Below are 24,560 nucleotides of genomic sequence, written 5' to 3' on the forward strand. Positions count from 1 at the left end.
TTGTCTCAGCTGGATTTTCGCACATCACAGTTTGACAAGTATAGACTTAAATAGCAGATGTTTGCTACAGCTTTCCCAGCACCTCCAAGTAAACAGAGAAAGTGCATAACGAAGCCAAACTTAGAAGTCGGGCTGCAAAGATATTAATGATTCCAGCTGGGATGCTACATTAACTACAGTTTTAATCCACTATGGTTTATGCAGCTTTAAGAAGTTGGGACACGTTGTGAAAAGAAAAAAAAGAAAAGAAAAAAAGAGGAATGCAATGATCATTTAAACCCATGGTTAATTGTATGCATGCTATATGTGCTTATTTTTGATTGGATGCTGTTAATGTGTTTCAAAATATTTGAGTCAGAGGCATTAAAAGACTGGAAAGGATGTGTACACGGGAAAAAAATGGTGCATTTCAGAAATCACTGACAGAAAAAGAAAATGATGCTTTACAAGTGAAGATGGGGAGGGTTTCATTACTGTTTTGAATAATGTGGCATATTACTTCACAAACTGAAGAATAATGCCTTGTAAAAGTAAACATTAGAATTCAGAGATTGGAGTATTATCTACTGCAGTAGTTATTACAATATATTAATACGTCTGAAATCTGGAGAACTGGAGAAAAATCTGTCATGTAAAGAAAACATGTAAAAACAATCATCTAAACAAGAAACACCACCTTCTCATGATCCAAACTTATTAAAGACTTTTTAGACATGGAAGGCTTTTCAGTGGTCGACCAGTCCACATTTGATTTTAAATGAATCAAAGACTACTGGTGCGCCTCTGTCAAGGTTAACTTTCACTTCACCAATGAGGCTGCACACTGTATACAAGCCTTTATATGCCCTGAAACATACATATCCATTTTTCTGGGAAGGTCTCAATGATTTCCAGAACAAAATGCAGTTTTCCACTTTCAAAATGTCATATTTTATCTTGTTTTTCTTTGTGGAAACAACAAAAACAATAAAAAATAGTTTGTATTTAACCTAGATGATCAATAAAAATCAAAGATACAGACATGGTTAAAGTAAAGCATGGCCTTTTTCAAATCTAAGGTTTTATGTATCAGGACATAAAAATGATCTTTTCCTTAGCAGGTCTTAAAATGATGTAAATACAACTTTAGGTGAACTACAAAACTATTTATTTAACAAAAATTCAAAGAGTATAGGTGTGCAAAACTAAGTAGACCTGATTAACCAGTGTGAGCACCTCTATAAATGCAGAGGTTTTGGCAGATTACTTGTTTGGAGCATTCAGGTGTGTGTTTACACAATGCCAAAGAGGAAAGATGCCAGCAATGATCTCAGAGAAGCAATTATTGCTGCAGATCAATGTGGGAAAGGTTATGAGTCAATTTCCATCATTGTGTGGAAGACCTTCTGACAGTGGCCCAGCAAATTCACCATAATGTCAGGTTTAGCATTGCTCAGAAACTGTAAAAATACCCAAGAGCTACATGTTAGACTCTATAAGCCTCAGTCAGCATGGTAAATGTTAAATGGCTGCCAGGAGAAAGCCTGTTCTCTCTAAAAGGAACATGCCAACAGGGCTTAGGTTTGCAAAGTTGCATCTGAACAAACCACAAAGCTTGCAATGTCCTTCGGACAGATGAGACCAAAATGGAGATATTTGGTCCTAATACACAACGCCACATTTGGGAAAAAACAAACATTACACATGACCACAAACACCTCATACCAGCTACCAGCTAAAGGTTGGCCAAAACTGGGTTATGCAACAGGACAATGATCCCAAGCACAGCAGCAAATCTCCATCAGAATGTCTGAAAAATGTGTTGCAATGGCCTGGTCACAAGTGCAGATTGAAATGCTGCGGCAGAACTTGAACCTGAAGGGAGATGTGCATAAATAATTACTCACAAAAATCAGTGAACTGAACCAATGTTATAAAGAAGTGTGTGACAAATTCTTCTACAATGATGTGAGGGATGATAAAGTCATACAGAAAATTATTAATTCAAATTATTGCTGCTAAAAGTGGCTCTACAAGCTAATAAATCATTGGATGTACTCAGTCTGTCACACACTGTTCCTGCTTTTTGCCTTAGTTTTTGCTAAATAAATAATGACATAGACAAGAATGTCATATTTCTGTTTATCTGAGGTTGTAGTCATCTGATTTAAAGAGCTGATAAGGATCAGATTTGTCATTTTGTCCTGATACAGAAAACCTGACAGACTGTATGCTTTCTTTTTAACGTGACTGTTCCCTGCTTTTTTTGGTAAATACCCGTATTATTTAACTCTTTCTGAATGGTACTGATTATATGTATGAAAAGGGGTCATGGCCTTAAATTTACAGCTGTTGATCAGCCACAGCTTGAGTATGATATAAAGTCAGTTTTAGTTAAAACAGATGGGATGATGATGATAATGGTGGCTGAAGACTTACCATGGTGCAGTGGCTGTATAGTAAGTGTTTGTGTCAGACTGTGATAAGCCATATCACAGAAAACAGTGCACACTCGGTAAGCTCACCCCTAGGGTGAACTTTTAGAAGTGTTTTGGACATCACTGACTTGGAGAAGACTTGATCTGCTGCCATTTCCATATCAGTGTATGAGATCCCATGTGAGATCCCAGGAGTAGCTGGAGGATGTTAAAAAATCATTTAGTTTTTTTCTGCTTTCCCAATTCAGCCCGATACAGCAAGAAGGCAACAAAATTGCATTTTAGTTTGGGCTTGAGTTACTTTTGAGTGAGTGACATGTATTTGCTTACATCTTGAGTCTTTAGTGTGAATACAACAGTGTATGTGTTATTCAAAAAGCTGTTTCTGTTAGTCCAGGCACTTGAAATATGCAGTTTGATTTTGTTTGTTTCTGATTGAATTTCTTTTTTCCTCCCAACCTCACTACCACCACTTTCCTCCCACAGACTCTGGAAAGACACTGACGTTCTTTAACCATGACTACAAAGGAGAGTTCCAGACTGCTACCTTTGAAGAGGCAGCAATCAAAAAAATTTTCCATGGCAGCTTCCACAAGGTTAGTGTTTTTTGCAACTCTACGCTGAAAATAACTTTACGTAGCTGGATTCAAAACGTAGGCATCACAACAGACAAAGAAATTGCATTGTGGCTAACATTCTGATGTCAAGCAGGTATGATGTTCACAAAAACTGTATATAAAAGATGAACATAAACTCCGGGGCTTAAATGTAAAGCCAGCATAGGAGTGCTTGCTTAACCATGCTTTCTCTCTAATGGCCAGCAGGGGTGAGTTGGCCAGTTGTTAAAGCAGATGTAAGAAGTCACATGTTGTTATTATGACACTTCAAGTCTCTGTCTGTCTGTCCACAGACTTCTCCCACGTGATCAGGCATTCAGTAAACAAGATTGCCCACACAGGCACATGTTCTAATCTAGATAACATATTATAGCCTAACGATGAGATATAATGACCAACACTTAGCATTGTATTATTCTAATTTCACCATAATTACATAACTAATTTATCACCACAAAAATTCAATACAGTGGTCCCACGTTTTTAGATACGTTCTAAAAATAACCCGCGATAGGTGAAATCCACGAAGTAGCCAACTTTATTTTTTACAATTATTATAGATGTTTTAAGGTTGTAAAACCCCTCACTACACACTTTATACACTTTTCTCAGACAGGCATGAACATTTTCACACTTTTCTCTCTTGTTTAAACACCCTCAAAGTTCAAACCTTTGTAGAAAAACAAGTTCAGTATTATACAGGGTGCGCCATTTATATGGATACACCGTAATAAAATGGGAACGGTTGGTGATATTAAAGTCCTGTTTGTGGCACATTAGTATATGTGAGGGGGCAAACTCCTCAAGATGGGTGGTGACCATGGTGGCCATTTAGAAGTCGGCCATCTTGGATACAACTTTTGTTTTTTCAATAGGAAGAGGGCCATGTGACACATCAAACTTATTGGTAATGTCACAAGAAAAACAATGGTGTGCTTGGTTTCAACGTAACTTTATTCTTTCATGAGTTATTTACAAGTTTCTGACCACTTATAAAATGTGTTCAATGTGCTGCCCATTGTGTTGGATTGTCAATGCAACCCTCTTCTTCCACTCTTCACACACTGATAGCAACACCGCAGGAGAAATGCCAGCACAGGCATCCAGTATCCGTAGTTTCAGGTGCTGCACATCTCGTATCTTCACACCATAGACAACTGCCTTCAGATGACCCCAAAGATAAAAGTCTAAGGGGGTCAGATCAGGAGACCTTGGGGGCCATTCAACTGGCCCACGACGACCAATCCACTTTCCAGGAAACTGTTCATCTAGGGATGCTCGGACCTGGCACCCATAATGTGGTGGTGCACCATCTTGCTGGAAAAACTCAGGGAACATGCCAGCTTCAGTGCATAAAGAGGGAAACACATCATCATGTAGCAATTTCAAATATCCAGTGGCCTTGAGGTTTCCATTGATGAAGAATGGACCCACTATCGTTGTACCCCATATACCACACCAAACCATCACTTGTGTTGTTCCAGCAGTCTTGGAGGGATCCATCCAATGTGGGTTAGTGTCAGACCAATAGCGGTGGTTTTGTTTGTTAACTTCACCATTCACATAAAAGTTTGCCTCATCACTGAACAAAATCTTCTGCGTGAACTGAGGGTCCTGTTCCAGTTTTTGTTTTGCCCATTCTGTAAATTCTGTGTGCCGATCTGGGTCATCCTCGTTGAGATGCTGCAGTAGCTGGAGTTTGTAAGGGTGCCATTTGTGAGTAGCTAATATCTGCCGAAGGGATGTTCGACTAATGCCACTCTCCAGTGACATGCGGCGAGTGCTACACTGTGGGCTCTTGCTACACTGTGGGCTCTTGCTGAATGAAGCTAGGACAGCCACTGATGTTTCTGCATTAGTGACAGTTTTCTTGCGTCCACATTTTGGCAAATCCAACACTGAACCAGTTTCACGAAACTTAGCAAGCAGTTTGCTGACTGTAGCATGGGAGATGGGTGGTCTCGTAGGGTGTCTTGCATTGAAATCTGCTGCAATGACCCGGTTACTGCGTTCACCAGATATCAGCACAATTTCAATCCGCTCCTCACGTGTTAACCTCTTCGATATGTCAATGGCTGTGAACAAAGAGAAACTTGTAAATAACTCATGAAAGAATAAAGTTACATTGAAACCAAGCACACCATTGTTTTTCTTGTGACATTACCAATAAGTTTGATGTGTCACATGGCCCTCTTCCTATTGAAAAAACAAAAATTGTATCCAAGATGGCCGACTTCTAAATGGCCACCATGGTCACCACCCATCTTGAGGAGTTTGCCCCCTCACATATACTAATGTGCCACAAACAGGACTTTAATATCACCAACCATTCCCATGTTAATACGGTGTATCCATATAAATGGCCCACCCTGTAGAATGAAACCAAAGGCACCCGCGGTTCCCTTTGACGGTGCAAAACATTTCATCGACATTGTTGTGTTTGTTGAGGAGAAAACTTACAAATATACAGTGCAGCACTTCAGAGTCACACTGCTAGCGATCGAAGATTTATGTAAATTTGACAAGCTGAACGCATTCTGTACTGTACAGGAGACGTGGCATGAGATTGATTGACAGTGGTCTACAGCCAATCAGCACGCAGAACACAGTGCGCTGTAAAAAAAAAAAAGAGAGAGAGAGGAAAAAAAAGCATGCAAAATTGCACAAAAAAATCCGCAAAACAGCGAGGCCACAAAAGGTGAACTGCGTTAGGGAGCACTGTATTATGATATGTGATTATAGCATGATGATATTATGTTGCCTGATGATTACATTAAAAAAGACTAAAATGAAAATCATACAATAGAGCAGCTCGTGACCATTGAAGGTTATCTATAAAAATGTCCTAATTACTATACTTAATCACATTCTCTCAATGTAGGACTACTTCCTGCTTGATTTATGACCTCAGTAAACCATTTCCTGTTGAGTTTATTTTTCCAAATAAATGACTTTAGGTCTTATTTTAACATTACCCATTTTCTAAATTATGATCCCATTTATAACAAACTTAGCAGTAAGTATCTGGGTGAACGTGGGTTGCAAAGTGGCTTTCACATGTATATCATCTGTGTGCATGCTAAAGCAGCTTCAGTATAACAGATAATTATTAACTGAGTCATCAGACGATGTGGTCGGACTATGAGATTAACTGATCTGCTGGGACTGCAGCTGCTAATGCCATGCTAACATAATATTTGGTTTAACATATTTGCTGTACCCATAGAGTGATAAACTCTGTTCAGAACTTTTAGGTGGTAGTTTTTCACATAAATGTTGAGGTTTGCTGCCTTGAAACTCTGGAGAGCAGATTGGGACAGAGAGAGAAGGAATTGTGGCGGTAGCTGCCGTAGAGAGCCAAAAACATAAGAAAGCTGTATTGTATTTTTGGTGTTTTTGAAGCTGTGGCTCCTGTTGGGTGGTTTTCCAGAGGCTCCTGGGCTGAAATTTTTCTCTCAATCTGTCAGCACCGCTGTGGAGAGTGTTTAAAAATGTGATGATAGCCCCCTTTCCTATTCTCTGTCTCCCTCCCACTCTCCACTGCTTTTCTTGCACCAATTGTTTTTTTAAACCAGTGGAGAGTGCAACGTGGGAGTAAAACTGCAGATTTCAACAACCTTTAAGTAATTTCTATGGTCTCCTGTGATAAGGTTATTGTGGACTTTTGTCATTATTTTTGATGTGATTTAAAAGAAAAAAGGATAATCTCATTTTAAACAGTCTATTTTTTTAATCAGTGCAACACAAGTGACTTTTTTTTAGAGTGTAATCCCTTTAAAAAGTTGATTTTATGAGTACACCATTAGAACAAGGTCTTTAGTTGTTTATGCAGTCATACCTATTCCCTGGAGAAACCATATTATTTATTCCCCCCAAATGATTTTCTTCCAAAGGCATTTCACATTTACCTCGATGACTGGGATTACGTCTGAGCATTTTTATGTAAATTATGTTGTATCTAATTACTCTGACTGAGTGAAAATAGCAGATTCTGATGGCTTTCCTCCAACAGAAGACAATTTTGTGCTCACTTGAGAGGAAAGAGCATTTTGAGAAAAAAATAAACACAGAAATAAATACTGATGCAAATGCCCCCGCTGAATAAATAATGACATTGATTTAGCCTCAGCAGGCCCAGGAAATGACTAATTCACACTGCAAAACAACATTAGCTGAGATAAACGAAATAATGATAATCAGGCCTTTTGTCTTTACATGCACGTTCTTCTTTGAGTGCCATTTCAGGAGCTCTTTTAATTCAACCAGTCGCATTTAGATTTTGCTGTATTTTTTGTTTTTTTAAAAGACTAGTAGACGTTTGTTTGACAAATGAATAGAACTCCAAGAAAAGTTTCTATAAACATTATTTTGCTTGTTTCTTTGCTTGGAATTTCTGTGGATTTCTGCTGAAAACAACAGCAGCCCACTAACTGTCTCTATCTCAGTTCTCAAAATGTCATGGAGTAGCTGTCCATCATTCTCTCTGCCTTTTGTCTTCTCTGTTGTTTCTCGCCGTTCTCCGGGAGAACATGACAATTTTCAGAGAGGGAACAGATGCAGAGGACTGCCTGACCAGAGGAAGTCTCCCTCTCCATTTAGACAGGATGACAAGTGAATAAGAGGAGTGTGTGTCTGTGTGTGCATGTTTGTGGGTCCTTTATAAAGGGATTACCATATGAAGACACCTCATGTGAAAGCAGGAATACTCAGCGGGATCTGGCACTGATGGAAGCACACACACAAACATGCTGAGTGTATGTTTGTGTGTGTGCTTCCATCAGTGCCATCAGTGTGTGTTCTCTCTCTGTACACAGAGGGAACAAAAACAGGTAAAGGAAGAGAAAGGAGAGCAGGGGAAGAAATGGATATGATGAGGAGTTTTAACACTTAGAGGTGAAAGTTATCCGCAATACACAACTCATTTTGCTCCAAAACTGTGCGGACACTATTTCTGTGACCCAAATGATTGAATGCCCCGCATTAAAAAGTTACTAGCAGCACATAAAGCTGTCGTTGTGTGCGCTGTAAAAAATTGACACTAAGGAAATTTCCACCTGTACATTTGTTACTTTCTACAGCTAGTAGAAGCACTCTTAATTTGTTTATTGATTGTTGTTATTATTATTTTAAATCCATATTCATGAATGTTGGTAGGTCCCCGCCTTTGACAGAACACTTTAGAACATAAACTATTTGGTCTAGAAAGTAAAAAGAGTCCCTGTAGGAAGTAAGACGTTTTTATTGTCCAGTGTAAAAAGCAAAGGATTTTCACCTTGGAGAGAGTTTGAACCCTAAGTGCATCAGTGTTTAATGAACTGTTGTGTGGAGGACACATTTATGGACAGAAGTGCAGGAATCTTGAAACAGCAATAAACTTTAAACAAGCTTTAATGCTTCCGGTTCCAGAAAACTAAAAAGAAAGCCCAAAATCCGAATGGTGATAGAGTGCCATGCCAAAGACTACAAACATACTCAGAAAACTCAGGGAAAGCAGAGCAAGGAAATGAACAACAATGTGCAAAATAAAACACAAGACAGGGGGAGACTCAGGAAATGGATACATACAGGTGGGGAACGCAGCTGAAACTAATCAAGAACGAAGGGACAAGGAGGACAAAATCAAATAAAAAAACACCAGAGGCAAAAATATTATCAAAATAAAACATGAAGAGAAAATTATCTGTGGCGCCCATGCATGGACTCAACATATGGGTAATGACCAGAGATGGGCAGTAACCCTTTTCAAGTAACGTCCAAGATCCAGGGACCATTCTTGTCTTGTGGGAGAGGTTTAGGGAGCAGTTTCGTTTGTTTAGATTTATTTTGTTTCTGCTTTCCTAGATGTTTCTATATTTATCTGACAGATAAACCCAATCCAATGCAAGTGATGTTAGTCTTGCTATAGAAGACTATAGAAAATACACAAGGTTCATAATGTACATCCATGATTTCACTTCCTGCTGGTAAATCTTTTGATGCATGTCATACTCTTCTGTCTCTTACACTTCCCGTTGCTCTCTGCAGTGACTGTTCAAATAAAGGCATCATTTTAAATTTGTTTTTAAAAAAACGTTTATTTTACCAGAGCTAGAGTAAAAATGCTCAAATCTGCTCTAGCTTCTCATTATGTACACTGATCTTTATCAGTAAGACAGGAATAATGAGACTTGTTTGTTTGTTTTTCAGCATCTCTAAATGTCAAACCAGACCCAGTTACAGGCCAAATAATGGTTTACATCAACAAAATAAGTTGAGCATTTAATAATTCAATTCAATTCAATTTTATTTATATAGCGCCAAATCACAACAAAAGTCGCCTCAAGGCGCTTTATATTGTACAGTAGATAGCACAATAATAAATACAGAGAAAAACCCAACAATCATATGACCCCCTATGAGCAAGCACTTTGGCGACAGTGGGAAGGAAAAACTCCCTTTGTATGGTCAGCTTACAGCATACAGTATGAGCTAGACAACTTTTTTTTCTCTTGCAACTACACAAAAAACACATGCAAGAGCAACAGTTTCTTCATGTGTAATCAGGCATCATCATTTAAAATCTGCTTCTAGGGTGTGAAGATATCTGTATTAAAACCACAAAACCAGATACAAATTGAACTTAAGAATCCAACTTTATTCATGTTAAAGTGATAATTCAAATTCAAATTTCATAAACAAAACACTTTGTTTATCAGGCACAGAGAGCACCAGATGAGACCTAGAATATCAAAAAATCATCAATGCAAAAACGTCAATGCTATCTAAAATGACCAATCGCAAATGTATCCAGATCATAGCCAGACTGTGTAGAGCTGTAGTCATCAGTGCAGAGGTTAAACAATAAAGGCAATAAGACATAAGTTAACCAACACCCTCTATGTCCAATCTGTAATAAATCAATAATGCATAAAATGAGTCCAGGTGAAAGCTCAGGGCCATGCAGAGATGTTTGAAGTTAAAAAGGGGCACATAGAACCAGGCTGAATAACAACAACCCACATTCATCAAGAATCCAATATGGAATCGTATCATACTATATCACTGTCATTAGGTGTTGACAATGCAAAGCAAACATAGCCTATGTTTTTCATGGATGATCTGATATCGTCGTGTTGGTGTTGTTCCCAGATCATCATGAAAATGTTGTTCCAGGTTCAACATTGCAAGTGACCAATCACATTGTTGTGACGTTATTCTTTTGCGCGCCAAGCCATTCGTGCATTTATGAAATTCCAATGTTGCAAGGACAATATCAATTCTGCTTAGCGTTTATTAAAGGGTTAGGGTTAGGATTAGGGTCAGGGTCCGTTGATCGGTGGACAGAGGCGGTTTCTCGCAGCTTAAGTACAGTTTTTTGTTTTACGGCGGTTTTTCCCGAAGTCGCAAAAGTATGACGTCACAACATTCTGATTGGTCACTTGCAATGTTGATCCTGGAACAACATTTAGTATGATGATCTGGGAACAACACCAACACGACGATATCAGATCGTGTGTTTTTCATGATGGGTACAGTGTTGCTGTTGAGGGGTTACTGCTGCTCCTGCTACTGATAGTGCTGGACTGCAGGGCTGTGTTGATCTGAGACTGTAGACATTTAAAGTCCATAGGAGAGATGGTCTCTGATTAAACAAGTGTTATGAGATAATAATAAAATCCAAAGATTGTTGACAGCACATGGAGCCATGAGGCAACAGATTAAAAAAAACTGTGGGAAATAAACTCGGCTCTGCCTGTGAGTCACTCTTTGCTGTTGAATTAATCTATTATTTAATTTTCCACACTTAACAACACCTAATCCATAATAAAGTAATGATAGAAAAATGTTATAGGACCAAAACAATTGTGTTTATTATTGTTTTTATACTTGAGTACCTCTGCAATGCAACAACTGGTACATGTGTTATTGTTACCTGTGCTCTTTGTAAACCAGCTGCTGAGGGATCCACTGCCTTTATCAGCCTCACACAGCTCCTTCTGTCACTGTTTCCTCCTCCTGTCCTTACAGGGCATGTCTAGACAATGTTATATCATGAGGAATAATCTAAAAAAATCTATACACATAAAACACACACACACGCACATACATCTATACCTTCTCCAGAATACTGTGTGTACTATGTCCACAAGTTTTCATCATGTTGCTGATCCAGAATCCTTCCCTTATTATTTATTCCTAGTACTATAATAATAAAATAATAATAATAAAAAACAAAGGAATAAATATAAAATAATGTATTTGTGAGGATTTAATTTGTTTCAGTATCCACTCTGTGCAGGCAGAAAGCTTATTAAATGTTTAAACTGTAGAGATACAATAAGTCTGCTGCTGTAAAATCAGTATTTTGTCATATATGAAATATTAATTTAATATATCTGTTTCTTAATGTAACTTCTTTAAAACAGTGTGTTTTTAAAATATCATAATTATATTAATCCATAATTATGTGGATATGCATATTAGATAGTTTTTAATTAAATATAAGCCCTCCAGAAAGGTGGAGAAAAGCCTTGTAACTTACTTTAAAACTAAATATGTTCCCTAAAACGGCGGACAGAGCTACAGATCCATGACACCCTTACCCAGTTAGCTAGCAGCTAATGACACCACTACTTGTGCAGTTAATAAAAGGACAGGTAATGTTTTATCGCGCTGTTGCACACACAGCACGCTCATTTGTTTCAATTCGTCAGTTGCCACAAGACAACTTAACAGCGTGTACATAAAAACCTAATACTCCTGTGTGCTATAGACTACAGTGTAAGATGTACAACCTACATACTGGTTTCCCAATGAATTTGTGTTTCCCCCGCAGCTCCGCACCGCCCAGGCGGCAAAAATCCGGGTGCTCTTTGCGAGCTCGTTCCCAGCTCGTAACCAGCACGCTCTGCCGTCAAGGGCGAGCATTGGTTAATGGTAGTCATGTGACTGATGCAAGCGAGATCCTTTTATTTAGCAAAATTGTGATTTGTAGTTAAATGTTACTGTTGAGAGGTACAGGCAGGACATGCACACACACATAAAAGGGGCAGGTGCTCAAGCCTGATGTGCCTGGTGCAGCTACATACTACTGAATCCCCAAAATAATAATTTCTACATATTTTACTTTATGTTGACATTCATATGCAGCCATGATAATAGTGATAGCTCTGTGTTATGTTTTTGTTTTTCTGATATCATAGTACTTTTGAGTTCAATTTGTGAGACTCATCACCCAAGTTATATCTGCAACATGACAAACATAACATAGCGCTGTCAGTCACACAGTCACAAATTTATTTATTTATTTAACCTGAAAAATAAAGCAAAACAAGTTGTGTTAAAGTGAAATAAACTATCTTTTGACAGGAGATACAAGCAACTGAGGTACTTTATATTTCACATGCAGCTGATGTTTAAGACAGCAGAAAATAGCAGCGTGCGTGTGCGTGTGTGTGTGTGTGTCTGTGTGTGTGTGTCTGTGTGTCTCTGTGTGTGTGAAGGAGAACGAGCGGGAGACAGCAACAGAGTAATTTATCTTGTTATGGCAGCAGTATTGGCTGTGAGCGGCTCCAGCCAGCCATCTGACCTGCAAGGTACAGCTCAATGCAAAAAGCATTATACTAGTTATATTTCTTAAATTCCATTCTCAGTTATTGTTGTCATGGCTTTTGTTTTACTTTATTGTCTTATGCCGCACTGATAAGTTATATTTCCAGGTCTCAGTTTTGAGAATTTATCTCTTATTAGGTGTGTGTGTTTGTCTCAAATGGACAAATACAAACACAAAACAGTCTCGTAATGTTGAAGGTAGTTTTAAAGTCACTCATTTGTTACAGTGTAAATAAAAGAAGGCTGTTTAAAAGAGTCATCTTTTTAATTCTGTGTGTAGTCTTTACTGAGTCCTTCTCTAAGGGATGCCACAAGGCCACTGACACTGGGTGGTCTGTGCTGGGATACTAGAGGATGTAGTTGATTGTACCTAACTATGATGTGAGATCAAGTGCAGCCCTTTGAGATGAATCTCTGTGGAAAATCATCACATAATCAACAGGGTGAGAACAAAACTATTAAAACAACTGGTGAGCTTCAGTGTAAAAGTAAGATATAAGCTATAAGAATATGAGCTACGGATGAAAATAAAAACCTATATGCAATTAGTCGTGTATAAGAGTATGAGGGGTACAACGATTCTTAAAGCTATATACATTATTGAAAGTCTTTTTAAAAAGATATAAAGTATAAATGAATTATTAATAAGCCTTTATGCGTTATTGAAATTCTGTGTACGCTCTAGTGCAAGTCAGGAAACAATATAAGCAAGGCAACGCTCGCAATGCTGCATGTGCTGATTGTTCACAAATAACTGTGCATGTTTAACTTCTAGCCAGTCATGATACTTTCATATGCATGTCATAGGACAAGGGTGTCAAACATAAGGTTTGGGGTCCAGAATCGGCCTTGCAAATTCACCAGTTGGCCCCATAGGATGGCTTTGAAAAATATTAACTGTATCTTTGCATTTTATAGCAATATAAAACATATTAGAAAGCATTATAAAGATTTAGTTTTATGGCTTTAAAATAAATAAAGACCTCCAGCATTGGCCCTTCATACTACACAGAAGTAATCAACTTAGAGATGAACATGAAATGACAGGAAAGTTCCTGTATGTTCTAATAAAATGATATTTTCTGTCAATTATAATTACAGGACAGTCTGACCATTGAGCTACTTTCTGTAATTTTACACATTTATTTCTTTAAATTTAAGTCCAAAGAGCTGCGCTGACAGATTTCTTTCATTTACCACAGCAGAGATGTATTATTTAAATTGCACTTCTTTTTCTTACATTAAGATATGTCAGATGTGTAGTTAAACATCTTTACACTGACAGAAAATAGAGTTTCACAAGTCCGGTCCATGTCTTAGGGTATAGATACTGGAAGAGGCTGGCAGCAATTTGGCAACCTGGGACTATGAAATGTTAGTGAATTCAGGGGCTTTAGACACTGATTCATCCATTTGCTTAATTGCTTATCCATTTCAGGGTTGTGGGGGCTGGAGCCTATCCCAGCTGTCATAGGACAAGAGCAGCTAAGTAATTGGTGATGAGTGCATTATACATGGAGAGGGGCTTTATTTTAGTTCAGAGATTGTTTTTTAATGATTCATCAAACAATGAGGAAAGCAATAAAAGACATTTAATATCAATCTGAAAACCTGTCAGCTAGTCTACTGATTTAAGCCTCTGGGGATACTGGATAGCCAGAGGATAGAAGGGGCAAGACTTTTTGTTGCATCCACCATTCAAAAACATATATAATCAAAACAGATATTAAAAATGCTAAATCAGCACCACAGGATAGCCGATTGTTTCAAATTGTTATTCCACAAATGTTTTCCCTAACCAAATGGTTTTTAAATGTGCTTGGTCAAAAGTGCTCAGGCTGCAAGCAAACTATAAAAAACAGAAAGTCTTTAGTAGTTAAAAACACATTTATCTGTTTATCATGAGTGCAAAATACAGTGAATGAGTAGAAAACAGCGTATATCTGCTTCCTGCAACTGTCAACCCGATTATTCCGATTTCACACAATCCACTGTTAAGAAGGGAAGAGTGTATCAGTCTTTAGTTTTCAAGACATCCACAAGCCTGAAAATCAGTCATTGCTTTAGGAAATCCAGCTAGCCTGAAGGTGAGTGACTGACATCTTTTCTGCACACACAAACACACACTGGCCTGCATTCATTCCCTAAACACCAATGTTAACCTGAACTGAAACCACTAAATGCCACAGAATGTCGGCAAAATGTCTGCACCATAGAGGATTTCATCATCTTTTATATCATAAAAGTGTAGCACTCACACACTCACACACCCTTCATGCCCAGTGAAGTGTGCAGAACAGAGGATGAGAACAGAAAGTCGTTCTACAGTAAAGCGGGCGCGTACGCGTCAGCTGATGAATGGTCTCTGACACTTGAATATGAACTTTGTCAAACTCCACATTAGCTGTAGCTTGTTTGTGTGGCTTTGTGCATGCATTTAGAAGTGGACACATGCATTTGTAGTCCTGTGGCTTAAAACCGGCTTAAGTAATGTGAAAGAGCAAAGTAGTTCACGTAATTGTGAATAATGCGGACACTAATAGTCTAGTTTATTCCTGTCCTTCAGCATGATGCTGCCCTCTTTGCTCATTAACTGTGTGACCAGTTGAATTTCACGGTTCATGGCTCTGGCAGCGGTTTCCTCTAAGGAGGCAGTTTTAGCTCACAGGCATCCAGCACTCAGCTCAGACAGGGTAATTGAAGTGTGTGGATGCTTTTAGACTGGTTTTATTAAAAAATACATACACAAAAGAACTCGTTGTGACTGATTAGTAAGTAAAAAGATTGCAAATTGTTGACGCGCTCTTCTGGAACATTCACAGTGAAGGCAGTCAGATGTTTTATACTCTGGCTGATCATTACCTGTGACAGTGCTGCACTTAAAATCAGCAGCTCCATTTGACGTCTGTGTAGCTGTTTGTGTGTTTGGGCAGACCTGCAAAATGGTAAACTCTATGTAGTGCTCCGTATAGTGTGGAGTGAGTGATTTCAGACACACCGCCAAAGCATTTCTAATGCACCCAATTATCTTTTTGCCCATTCAGCTCCATGTGACCATCAGCAAGACGTCTGTGAAGGTGGTACTGGATTGCTCAGTGGTTGGGGAGAAATACATTAATGCAGCTGGTAACATCACCACCGATGGAATGGAGGTCCTCGGAAGGACGGTTCGATCCAGAGGTAGACAAGACAGCTCTGCTCCGGTTAGTATGAATACTTGTTTGGATCAATGTAAAAAGGAAGCACTGACTCCAAAGTGTATTAACAAATGCACATGTAGGTTTTGTTTCAAGACAGCAGCCGATAGGATGACTTGAAAAATGAACAGGGAAAGGTGAAGTTGCTTCTTGCTAGAGTCATTTTACAATCTGTTTCAAATTACCAGAAATGACCAGGCACCTGAGTGAGTGTGTGTGTGCGTGTGCATGTGTGTGTGCATAATTATGGCCTGTTAAGTGGCAACCATAAATATTCACAACCATTTCATTAAGTCACTCAGTAGGAGTTCATTTTATTTATTGCAAGTGGAAATGCACAAAGTGTTTTATATATTCTGTGTTAGCTGTTCTCTACCCATTAAATAGCACAGGCACTCAAAAAAAGAGCTTTTGGCAGACACAGTGAGGGATGAAGGTAAGATAACCTGGGCGTTTGGAAATAATAAGTATTTCCAAAAGCCCAGTAGTAAATGTATACTACTGAGCTTTTCCAAAGAAAAATATCAGCTGATAAATGCTCTTTAATTATATTTTCTCTACCTAACAGATTGTTCTCCACTGCCAGTGAAGAAAATGGCTATTTATTTAAAAAAATGTCTACTGGGTTGCCAACAGTATTTGCAAAAAGCACTTGAAAATGGAATCTGAATCTCATGTCGTACAGAAGAATCAATTTAGTCTAACAATTCTATGTTTTACAAGTGGAAACAAATTGAACTGGAAACAATCGTAAACATGTTCATGTTCATAATTACCTTTGTGTTTAGTTGATTTAAAGGAGTACAAGTGTGACAGAATAAAATCATACACTCACTGGGTGCTTCATTAGTTACACCTTGTTAGCAACCGTTTCAACCCCGATTTGTCATCAGAGTTGCCTTAATGCTTTTTGGTACAGATTCAACAAGGCGCTGGAAATATTCCTCACAAATACTGGTCCATGTTCACATGACAGCTTCACAAAGTGATTTCAGATTTGTCAGCTGCACATCCGTGATGTGAATGATGTAGTGACTGTGGAGGCCAGCCGAGTATTGTGAGTGTTTAAGAAACCAGTGAGAGTATTTGAGCTTTGTGACATGGTACGTTATCCTGCTGGAATACAGAATGGTCATAAAGGGATGGACATGTTTAGCAACAATACTCAGGTAAGCTGTGGTCATGTAAATGATGCCCTGTTTGTACTAATGGGCCCAAAGTGTGTCAAAAAATATCCCCCAGAAATTGAGACTCATCTGACCAGTTAATGTTTTTACAGTATTCCCATTTTAGTGAATTAGTGATAACTGTAGCCTCAGTTTCCTGTTCTTACCTGACAAGAGTGACGTGTGCTGTGGTCTTCTGCTGCTGTCCCCCATCTGACACTCAGATTTGACATGCTTTACCTTCAGAGCTTTACCAATTTAAGCTCTTCCTTACATTGGTTGTAACGAGGGGTTATTCGTGCTACTGTTGCCTTCCTATCAGCTTAAACCAGTCCAGCCGTTCTCCTCTAACCTCTGGCATCAAAGAGGTACTTTTTACTCAGATACACACTCACTGGATGTTTTTTTCTACTTTGGACCATTCTGTGTAAACCTTAGGGATGGTTATGCTGGAACATACTAAATCAGCAGCTTGCAAAATACTCTGGCACCAACAACCATGCCACATTCAAAGTCACTTAAATCCCCCTTTTTTCCCATTCAAATGCACCACTTGAACTTCAGCAGGTCATCTTAACCATATCTACATCCCTAAATGCATTGAGTTACTGCCATGCATTTGCTTTAACGAGCACTTGAACAGGTGGACCTAATAAAGGCTCTGGTGAGGGTATAATGAGACATATAGCATTTGTCAGTGAGCTCAAATTATGAAATGAAAATGGGTCAAACCCCCAAACGATTCACAGCAAGCCCGTATCTTTTGCTCTTAACATTAGTTCCAGCTCTACTGTAAGAACTCAGGCTCTTAAATTCCAAGACCCCCTGCGGTGCTGCAATACAAGCACTACAGATATATAATTACAAGCAGTGCCACATCAGCAGCAGGAGAGCGCACCAGTCTTTAGGAATTAAAAACATCTGAGCCAAATTTTCATTTACAAATTTTCATCTTCCCAATAAATTGAACTGCATATGGTATTATTTATCATCTGATGATATTATGTAAATAAGGGTGTTGGGTATCTTTTAAATTAAATGTAATTTAACTGATTTTTGTTTGTTTTTTTAACAACCTTAAGACTTTTATCAGCAGATCTGAAAACAAATGTGCAGCAAATCCCATCATTATAAATGACACAGTAAATCTGATGATTATAGGAGTAATACAACAGTGTAAAGAAATACAGTTTTCTACTATATTCAACATGAACTCAGTTTCCTAGATGAAACTGCTTTATTTTAATTTTTTTACGTTTAAGAGGGGGTTTCCGAAAATATAGGTTGTCTCTGATTATATATGCATTACACTGGAATGACGAAGTTTGAGGTACTGGGAATGTCAACACTGCTCTTCTAATAAAATAAACAGTGTACGGGAGCAGAGCCCCTCTTAAGTTTTGATGCTAAAATTTTGAAATGAATCAGACATAAGCCAGTGACATAATTTATAGCCAGGCCAAGACCAGCGGAGCATTGAGAACATCCAGTTTGTTTATTAAAGCAATCAGCTAGACTTCATATATCTGTCTTCCAGCACATTTCAGCTTGTTATTAAAGCTCCTAAGCAGCCAAGCTGTCTGTCTTCTTGCTTCTTATCAACACAGAAACACAGCATTACAAAAATCCTGGGTAATATTCCATTTCTAATGCAAGCTGTCTTTTAATTCAGCATTTTATTTACCTAATATACATCGCAACTGCAGTATTAATGCAAAGTTTATATGTATATCCATATGTACTCATACATCCACATGTGTTTTACAGTTCCAGCTCCAGATGTTTGACATTATCTGCAGTACTTCCTGGGCCAGCAGAGATAAGTGTTGTGAGCTGCCAGCATTGGTAAGTAACATTTCTCCCTCTACTTAAACCTACTCTATGAGATAATTTGGTACGTACCTGACCTCTCTTCTTCTGTGCATTATTCACAGAATATTAAAACTCCATATAATTAAAGTGATAAGTATGGTTCCAATCAAAGCCAAAATGCTTATTCAATTAATTTAGTTTAATGTGAAAGAAATTCTCTTAATGAGACCAGTTGTGTATTATGCATAGACAAAAAGTCACAAAAAGTGTGTGTCTGCCTTTATGGTAGCACCAATCAATTAACACCCCAGGCAAAAAAATGTAATCCACTGAGCAAACACTAAGATACTTATTAATTGCACACCTGTACAATAGGGTTCAAAATGCAATATCTCAATGTACTAACCAATTTCTCTGAGGCCTGAGTGTTATCAACACATCACTGGGTAATAAAATGCATGGCAGTTATTGTCATGAGTGCAGAAACTCACGGTGTCTGAAAAATTAAATAACTTCAAGGTGATAAGCTGCATTGACTTTTATTTATTTTCAGTGTGTTGTTTTTAAGGTAAGTTGTACGGCTACAGCAAAAGAGTCAAATCTTATTGTAAAAATGTGTGTTTCTTTGGCTGCCAACTCCTCCTACATGATCAGGAGTTGAGCAGCCAAACTTGGCATGCAGGTAAGTAGATATTATGATATTACCGTGTTGCCTAGTAACTACCTAGCAACAATGGCCTGTTTTTAGCAGAGCCCTTGAGTAAGTCGGAGTCCTGTCAGCAGGGGTTAAGAATTCAGGTCTTCACGTGGGTCATGTAGCCTTGAGTGCTAGTGGTTAGCTGGCAATTAGAATGTGTGCTGACTTGTTTTAAAAGTGCAGGGGCTGGGGCTGGTACCCAGCGTTTTGAGTTTATTTTGTATTTCAGTATTAAGTTCTTGTGTTATTATTTTAGTTAGGGAGTAGTTGAGTTTATTCAGTAAGTACAAATTTGAAACAAGTAGGCATGCAAAAAGTATTGATTACTCACTCTCACTGAAGTATAGTTTTTAAAAAAACTTTATTTAAATGCACTTTGTAAGGACATTGCCTGCATTTACGGTTTGTAAAAAAAATATGCAGTTGTGTAGTAATAATAAAGAAAACAGTTTATGCTGCATTTAAACTAAAAATTAGTTGTTTCTGTAATTGCAAAATGAACTTTCTTAAGGGGAAAGATGTGCTTTTCTCTAAGAAAAAGATGTATTTTTAGCTGGTTTGTTCTCCATTGACCAAAGAAGTCCACAGTATGATATAAGTTATTAAATTATTTGTAGTAGTCAAGGTGACCAGGCAAAACTATTACTTTTACTGGGCTGTAAATTTAACACGGATCCAAACACCTAAGACAAACCGGCCAATGATAGCATGTTTTACAAGTGTTATCTTTTTTTCCGGCAAAGTCAAAGCCTGTTTATGTGTGTTTTTAGTGCAGCTCAAGCCTGACCTGAACATTGACCAAAGAGACTGCACACACATTCTGTGAACTGTCTATTTTCAGAGAGTTGAAGAGCAGTGCCCTCCCATGCCTCATGCCTGTACCTGCTCTCAGGACAGTAAAGGACCTCCAGGACCATCTGGACCACCTGTAAGAAGATATTTATACGCATTTATTCTTTAATGTAGTTACTTAAACACTCATACTCTGCCTTTTATGAACAAATCATCTGATGTGGAAATCCTTTAAATGTTTCCTCTGCTCTCTGTGCTTTTTATCCTTCTTTGTGTTGTTAGAAACTCAGTTGAACTCTTCCTTTAGATCAGTTACTCATTCGCTTCATCTTGTCTCTCAAGACTCTCATCAACTAGAAAATTCTACAGAAGTAAAGAAAAAGTGTTTGGATGGTCATTAGTGGACACTGCTCGTAATGTCAAAGTCAGTCCAACATTTTCAATGTGAACATACTTCGACTGAATTAATTTTAGTCAGTGCTGTCGATTTTACTCCACATAGGACTTCTATTCAGCAAGATGTTAATTAATACTTTTGCAATCAAAGGTGTTACCTCCTGCTTCACAGTTCAGATACAGAAGCTTAGTCTAACTATAGTTTATGACAAAATCACAAAGACCAGAGCAAAAGACATCTAAATATGTAATATATCACACTGTGAATAAACTCTAGATGGAACAGGGTGAATATATCCAGCAACACAAAACGACATGATATCAAAGGGTAGATAAAAGTGCTTTTAGAGTCTACCCTGTGTTTTGTGACATATACACAATAACAAGTCTTTTTTCCTTTCATCAATTAATGCCTGAAGACACTTTTCCATTTCTTAGAGGCATTTTCACCGAGGTGGCTGAATGTTAGAAAGAGTTGGGGTGTACATGCCGAACAGCTGTATTCCTCTCACGCAATCGCAGATTGTACCAGAAAGAGGTCGGGAGATGAGAGCGACTAAATGAGCTCATTTGCAGCCCGAGACTTTTTGTCTAAATTCTTCTTTTTCTCTCTTCACCACTTTCATTTGCGCTATCGCTTCTTAAGTTCTCTCTCTTTGTCTTTGTCGGCACCTTTGGGTAGCGGGGGGAGGAGAGGGGTGTAGATCCACACTGGTATAGTTTGAGAAAGTAATTATTGGGCGACTCCATTTATCACAGCCAAGTAAAATTCCCCCCTATTTTTTTTCCTTGTCCAACGAGCCAGATCTGCTTTCTCATTGGTAGGGTTATATCCACAGGTCACAGCCCTCTCCCTCTGGATTTGTTAAAACTCCAGTTCTATAGCAAAGGCAAGCTCTATGTTGTATAAAATATTCACATTTTATGGGGAAACTACCGAAGAATTGAAATTTCTCATGTAATATTTAGGATTACATATTGTTCTCTGTTTCTTTCATGTTTTCTATATACAGTCTCTGTTGCTTCTTCTGTTTTCCAGAGATCAATATAGAAAATACCTTAGCTTCTCACTTTTCATTGTTTTTCTCTGTTTTATTTATTTTACCTCCTCCTCCTGCTTCGGGCTCTTTCTCTCGTTTTATTGTCGTTTTATGCCTCTCTGTAACTGTTTCTGTCGCTCTGTCTGTGTCTGTTACTCTCGCCCACATTGAATGGGCTTCTTAAATCACATTTTAACTGCAGGATATGGGAATAGATGAATGGTGTGATGGCGAAATCATAGCTGCTTTTGTGCTAAAACTGCACACTGTATTGTCATTGGGATTTAGAGAAAGGAGGAAAAATTATTACAACTCCCCTTGTTAAAGACAATATAACGGTTGGTTCACGTGTACTGTGAAAACAGAGATCGACTCTTCTGTTGTTGTGCTGCTAACACTTTGTTCTCTCAAAAAAAGGGGGAGGGGGGGTAAAGCTCAATCAAATAAAGCTGTAAAATAAACGTGTATCAGGTAGATGGATACCTGATACAGCGTCTAATACTACAGTCACATTGGGGGAAACAGTAGTTGAAGACTACGGTTCAACTAAAATTAATGCAACTGTGTGAAATGAACTTGCAATCTAGTTGCATTTGAAATGGTTGCTTCAAAGATGGGGAACATGTTTGCAATCACTCGCACTCGGTTGCTTCTTACTAAAGCAAGCGAGTACCAAAGCAACTTTGGTACAAAGATGGCAATAAAAAGGTGGTAAGATGGCGTTAATCAGCTATCAGTTTGCGATTAAATGGGATCAAGTTGGCAGTTACATTTAGTCTGTTAGTGATAAATTGGTGAACATTGTAAATCTGTTGCCATCTACATACATATACATTTACATTAAACATATTATTAACACTGTAACTACTTACATTCAGAGTCCAGCCACAACCTCATAGACTTGAAACAGAAATTCTGAAATTCCTCCACAAATAGTGACGTAGTTGCTGCAGGATGGAAATTTCATTGCATTTCATTAAAGATGTATGCTGTGCATGCATTCCACCCTGTAAAAAGAACAGTTCCTTAAAAACCTAAAATTACTGTGACATGGATGAATGAGTGGATGTAAACTTCTGACCACAACTGTACTGGGGCTATAACCAGAATACAGGCAGTGGGTAACCAGTCCAATCGAGTCTTCTCTTGCAATTAGACATCTTGCAGAGATGTTGCATATCCTTGCAGACTTACTTAGATTGATTCCAAGTGAGTCTTTAGATTGCATCAGTCTGTATTTATAAATTAGATGCTAATTATTTGCAAGACTTTGCTAATCTGTCTGAAAGTGACTGTAATAAGTCCAAGTTGGACCACAGTCGTCAGAAACAGGTTGCCTCCCATCATGTAACCATTGCAATCAGCTAGTGATTAAAAGTGATCACCTAGAAGTTGAAGGTTTTGCACACTGACTTAATTTTAGAATAATATTAAATGGGTAATTTCAGTAATGTCATGAAAAAAAACAAGGAGCCAAATAAGAAACTGTAATAGCAGAAAGAAAGTTTTTGTAATAAACAGAACGTGCACTTTTGTCTGCTGTATTTTTCCAGTGTGCAGACAACGGACGTAATCACTCACAACAATGCTGAGCCTTTCTTCCTCAGAGTAATTTTTATGTTTGCATTCACTGCCAGATGTACGTCTTTTCCTGCCTCACACAGCAGCAGACCTCTTCACTTTTCAGCATTTCAAATACTATTGATTGGCTGAGCTGAACTGCAATCTGTGCCGTCTGATTTGGCACAGACTCAACTCAACGCTGAACATCAGTCAACAATCAATCTAAAACTAAGGAAAGCAAGACATGCTCAACCTGCCATGTCTGTTTGTTCAAAATGAATAGTGCCCATGCTGTTTGAGATCCAAGCATTATTTAAAAAATGTAAATTTCCCTTCGGCATAAAATTGTTAAGTTGAACAATAATTGCTCTGTTTTTTCCACATTCATTAAAGTCTCGTGGAAAAATCCAAATATAATTACATGTGCTGTTACTGTTGGAAGCTCATTTCAGTTTCTCTGCAGGTTTTTCCGTGCCTCCATCAAGTGCTCTGATTGTTTAGAAGAATCCATTAAAACAACAGAGATACATTTTTGAACTGATGAACAGGCCCAGTCATTTTAAATACTACTTTTCCCCTGATGTGATTTTACAAAGAGCCATTTCACCATCGATTGAAAGTATTTCAAAATAATTCTTGGGGTCATTGGTCATTGTAATCATTCCTGTCCTACCTGACAAAATGAAATTAAAAGCTTCATGTTGAGATATTGGCTGTCATCTGTAGCTTTTTTGTTAATAGAGTTGTGGCCCAGGAGCAAACCTTTGGCTGTCTAACAACGAGTATTCCTCCACATCGAAAACTAAAAACACTGGAAAAAACCCTTTTTGATTTGGTTAACTTGGTCTGCTGTTACATTCGCTTTCATTAAACTTTGATTTTGGTTTTGTTAGCTAATTTAGCCTGTAAATTCTGTCACTTTACGTTTAGGTAAACAATCCAAGACCAGCACAGACATAAGGAATCCCTGCAGAGAGCACTGACTACATCTAAAAGAGACAATATATCCTACATCTACCGAGGGCATATTAAAGCAAACTGATTGGTGTTGACTTCCAATTGATAGAAATTATCGAAAAGATAATCTGCTAAGAAAAAAAGTAAAGTATGGCTCACCTCTTGCTTTTACCACATCTGCATGTCTTTTCTCATATTCCTCCTGCCCTTGTCCCCTACGGTTAAATACTTCAGGAACTACCTAGTTGCCCCCAGCTTCCCAAGGCAGACCTAGTTAAGCAAACACAGGAAGAGGATATATCCCAAATGGGCCAA

At 38.2% G+C, this 24,560-nt stretch overlaps 1 protein-coding gene across 4 annotated transcripts in view; it reads left to right on the top strand.

Annotated features, from left to right (window-relative positions):
• The window catches only part of LOC100699146 (collagen alpha-1(XIV) chain), a 152,154-nt gene that overhangs the window by 91,828 nt on the left and 35,766 nt on the right, over window positions 1-24,560 (top strand). For all 4 annotated transcript variants that reach the window (XR_003222272.1, XM_025911718.1, XM_019364636.2 and 1 more), the window contains exons 33-36: window positions 2,904-3,013; window positions 15,670-15,828; window positions 18,756-18,833; window positions 20,339-20,425. Coding sequence is in view for 3 of the 4 variants with exons in the window: in XM_025911718.1 (XP_025767503.1) it covers window positions 2,904-3,013; window positions 15,670-15,828; window positions 18,756-18,833; window positions 20,339-20,425 (434 nt within the window). In the remaining variant the exon portion in view is untranslated. The remainder of the gene's footprint in view (window positions 1-2,903; window positions 3,014-15,669; window positions 15,829-18,755; window positions 18,834-20,338; window positions 20,426-24,560) is intronic.

This window comes from Oreochromis niloticus, linkage group LG11, assembly GCF_001858045.2.
Source record: "Oreochromis niloticus isolate F11D_XX linkage group LG11, O_niloticus_UMD_NMBU, whole genome shotgun sequence".
Classification (NCBI taxonomy): domain Eukaryota; kingdom Metazoa; phylum Chordata; class Actinopteri; order Cichliformes; family Cichlidae; genus Oreochromis; species Oreochromis niloticus.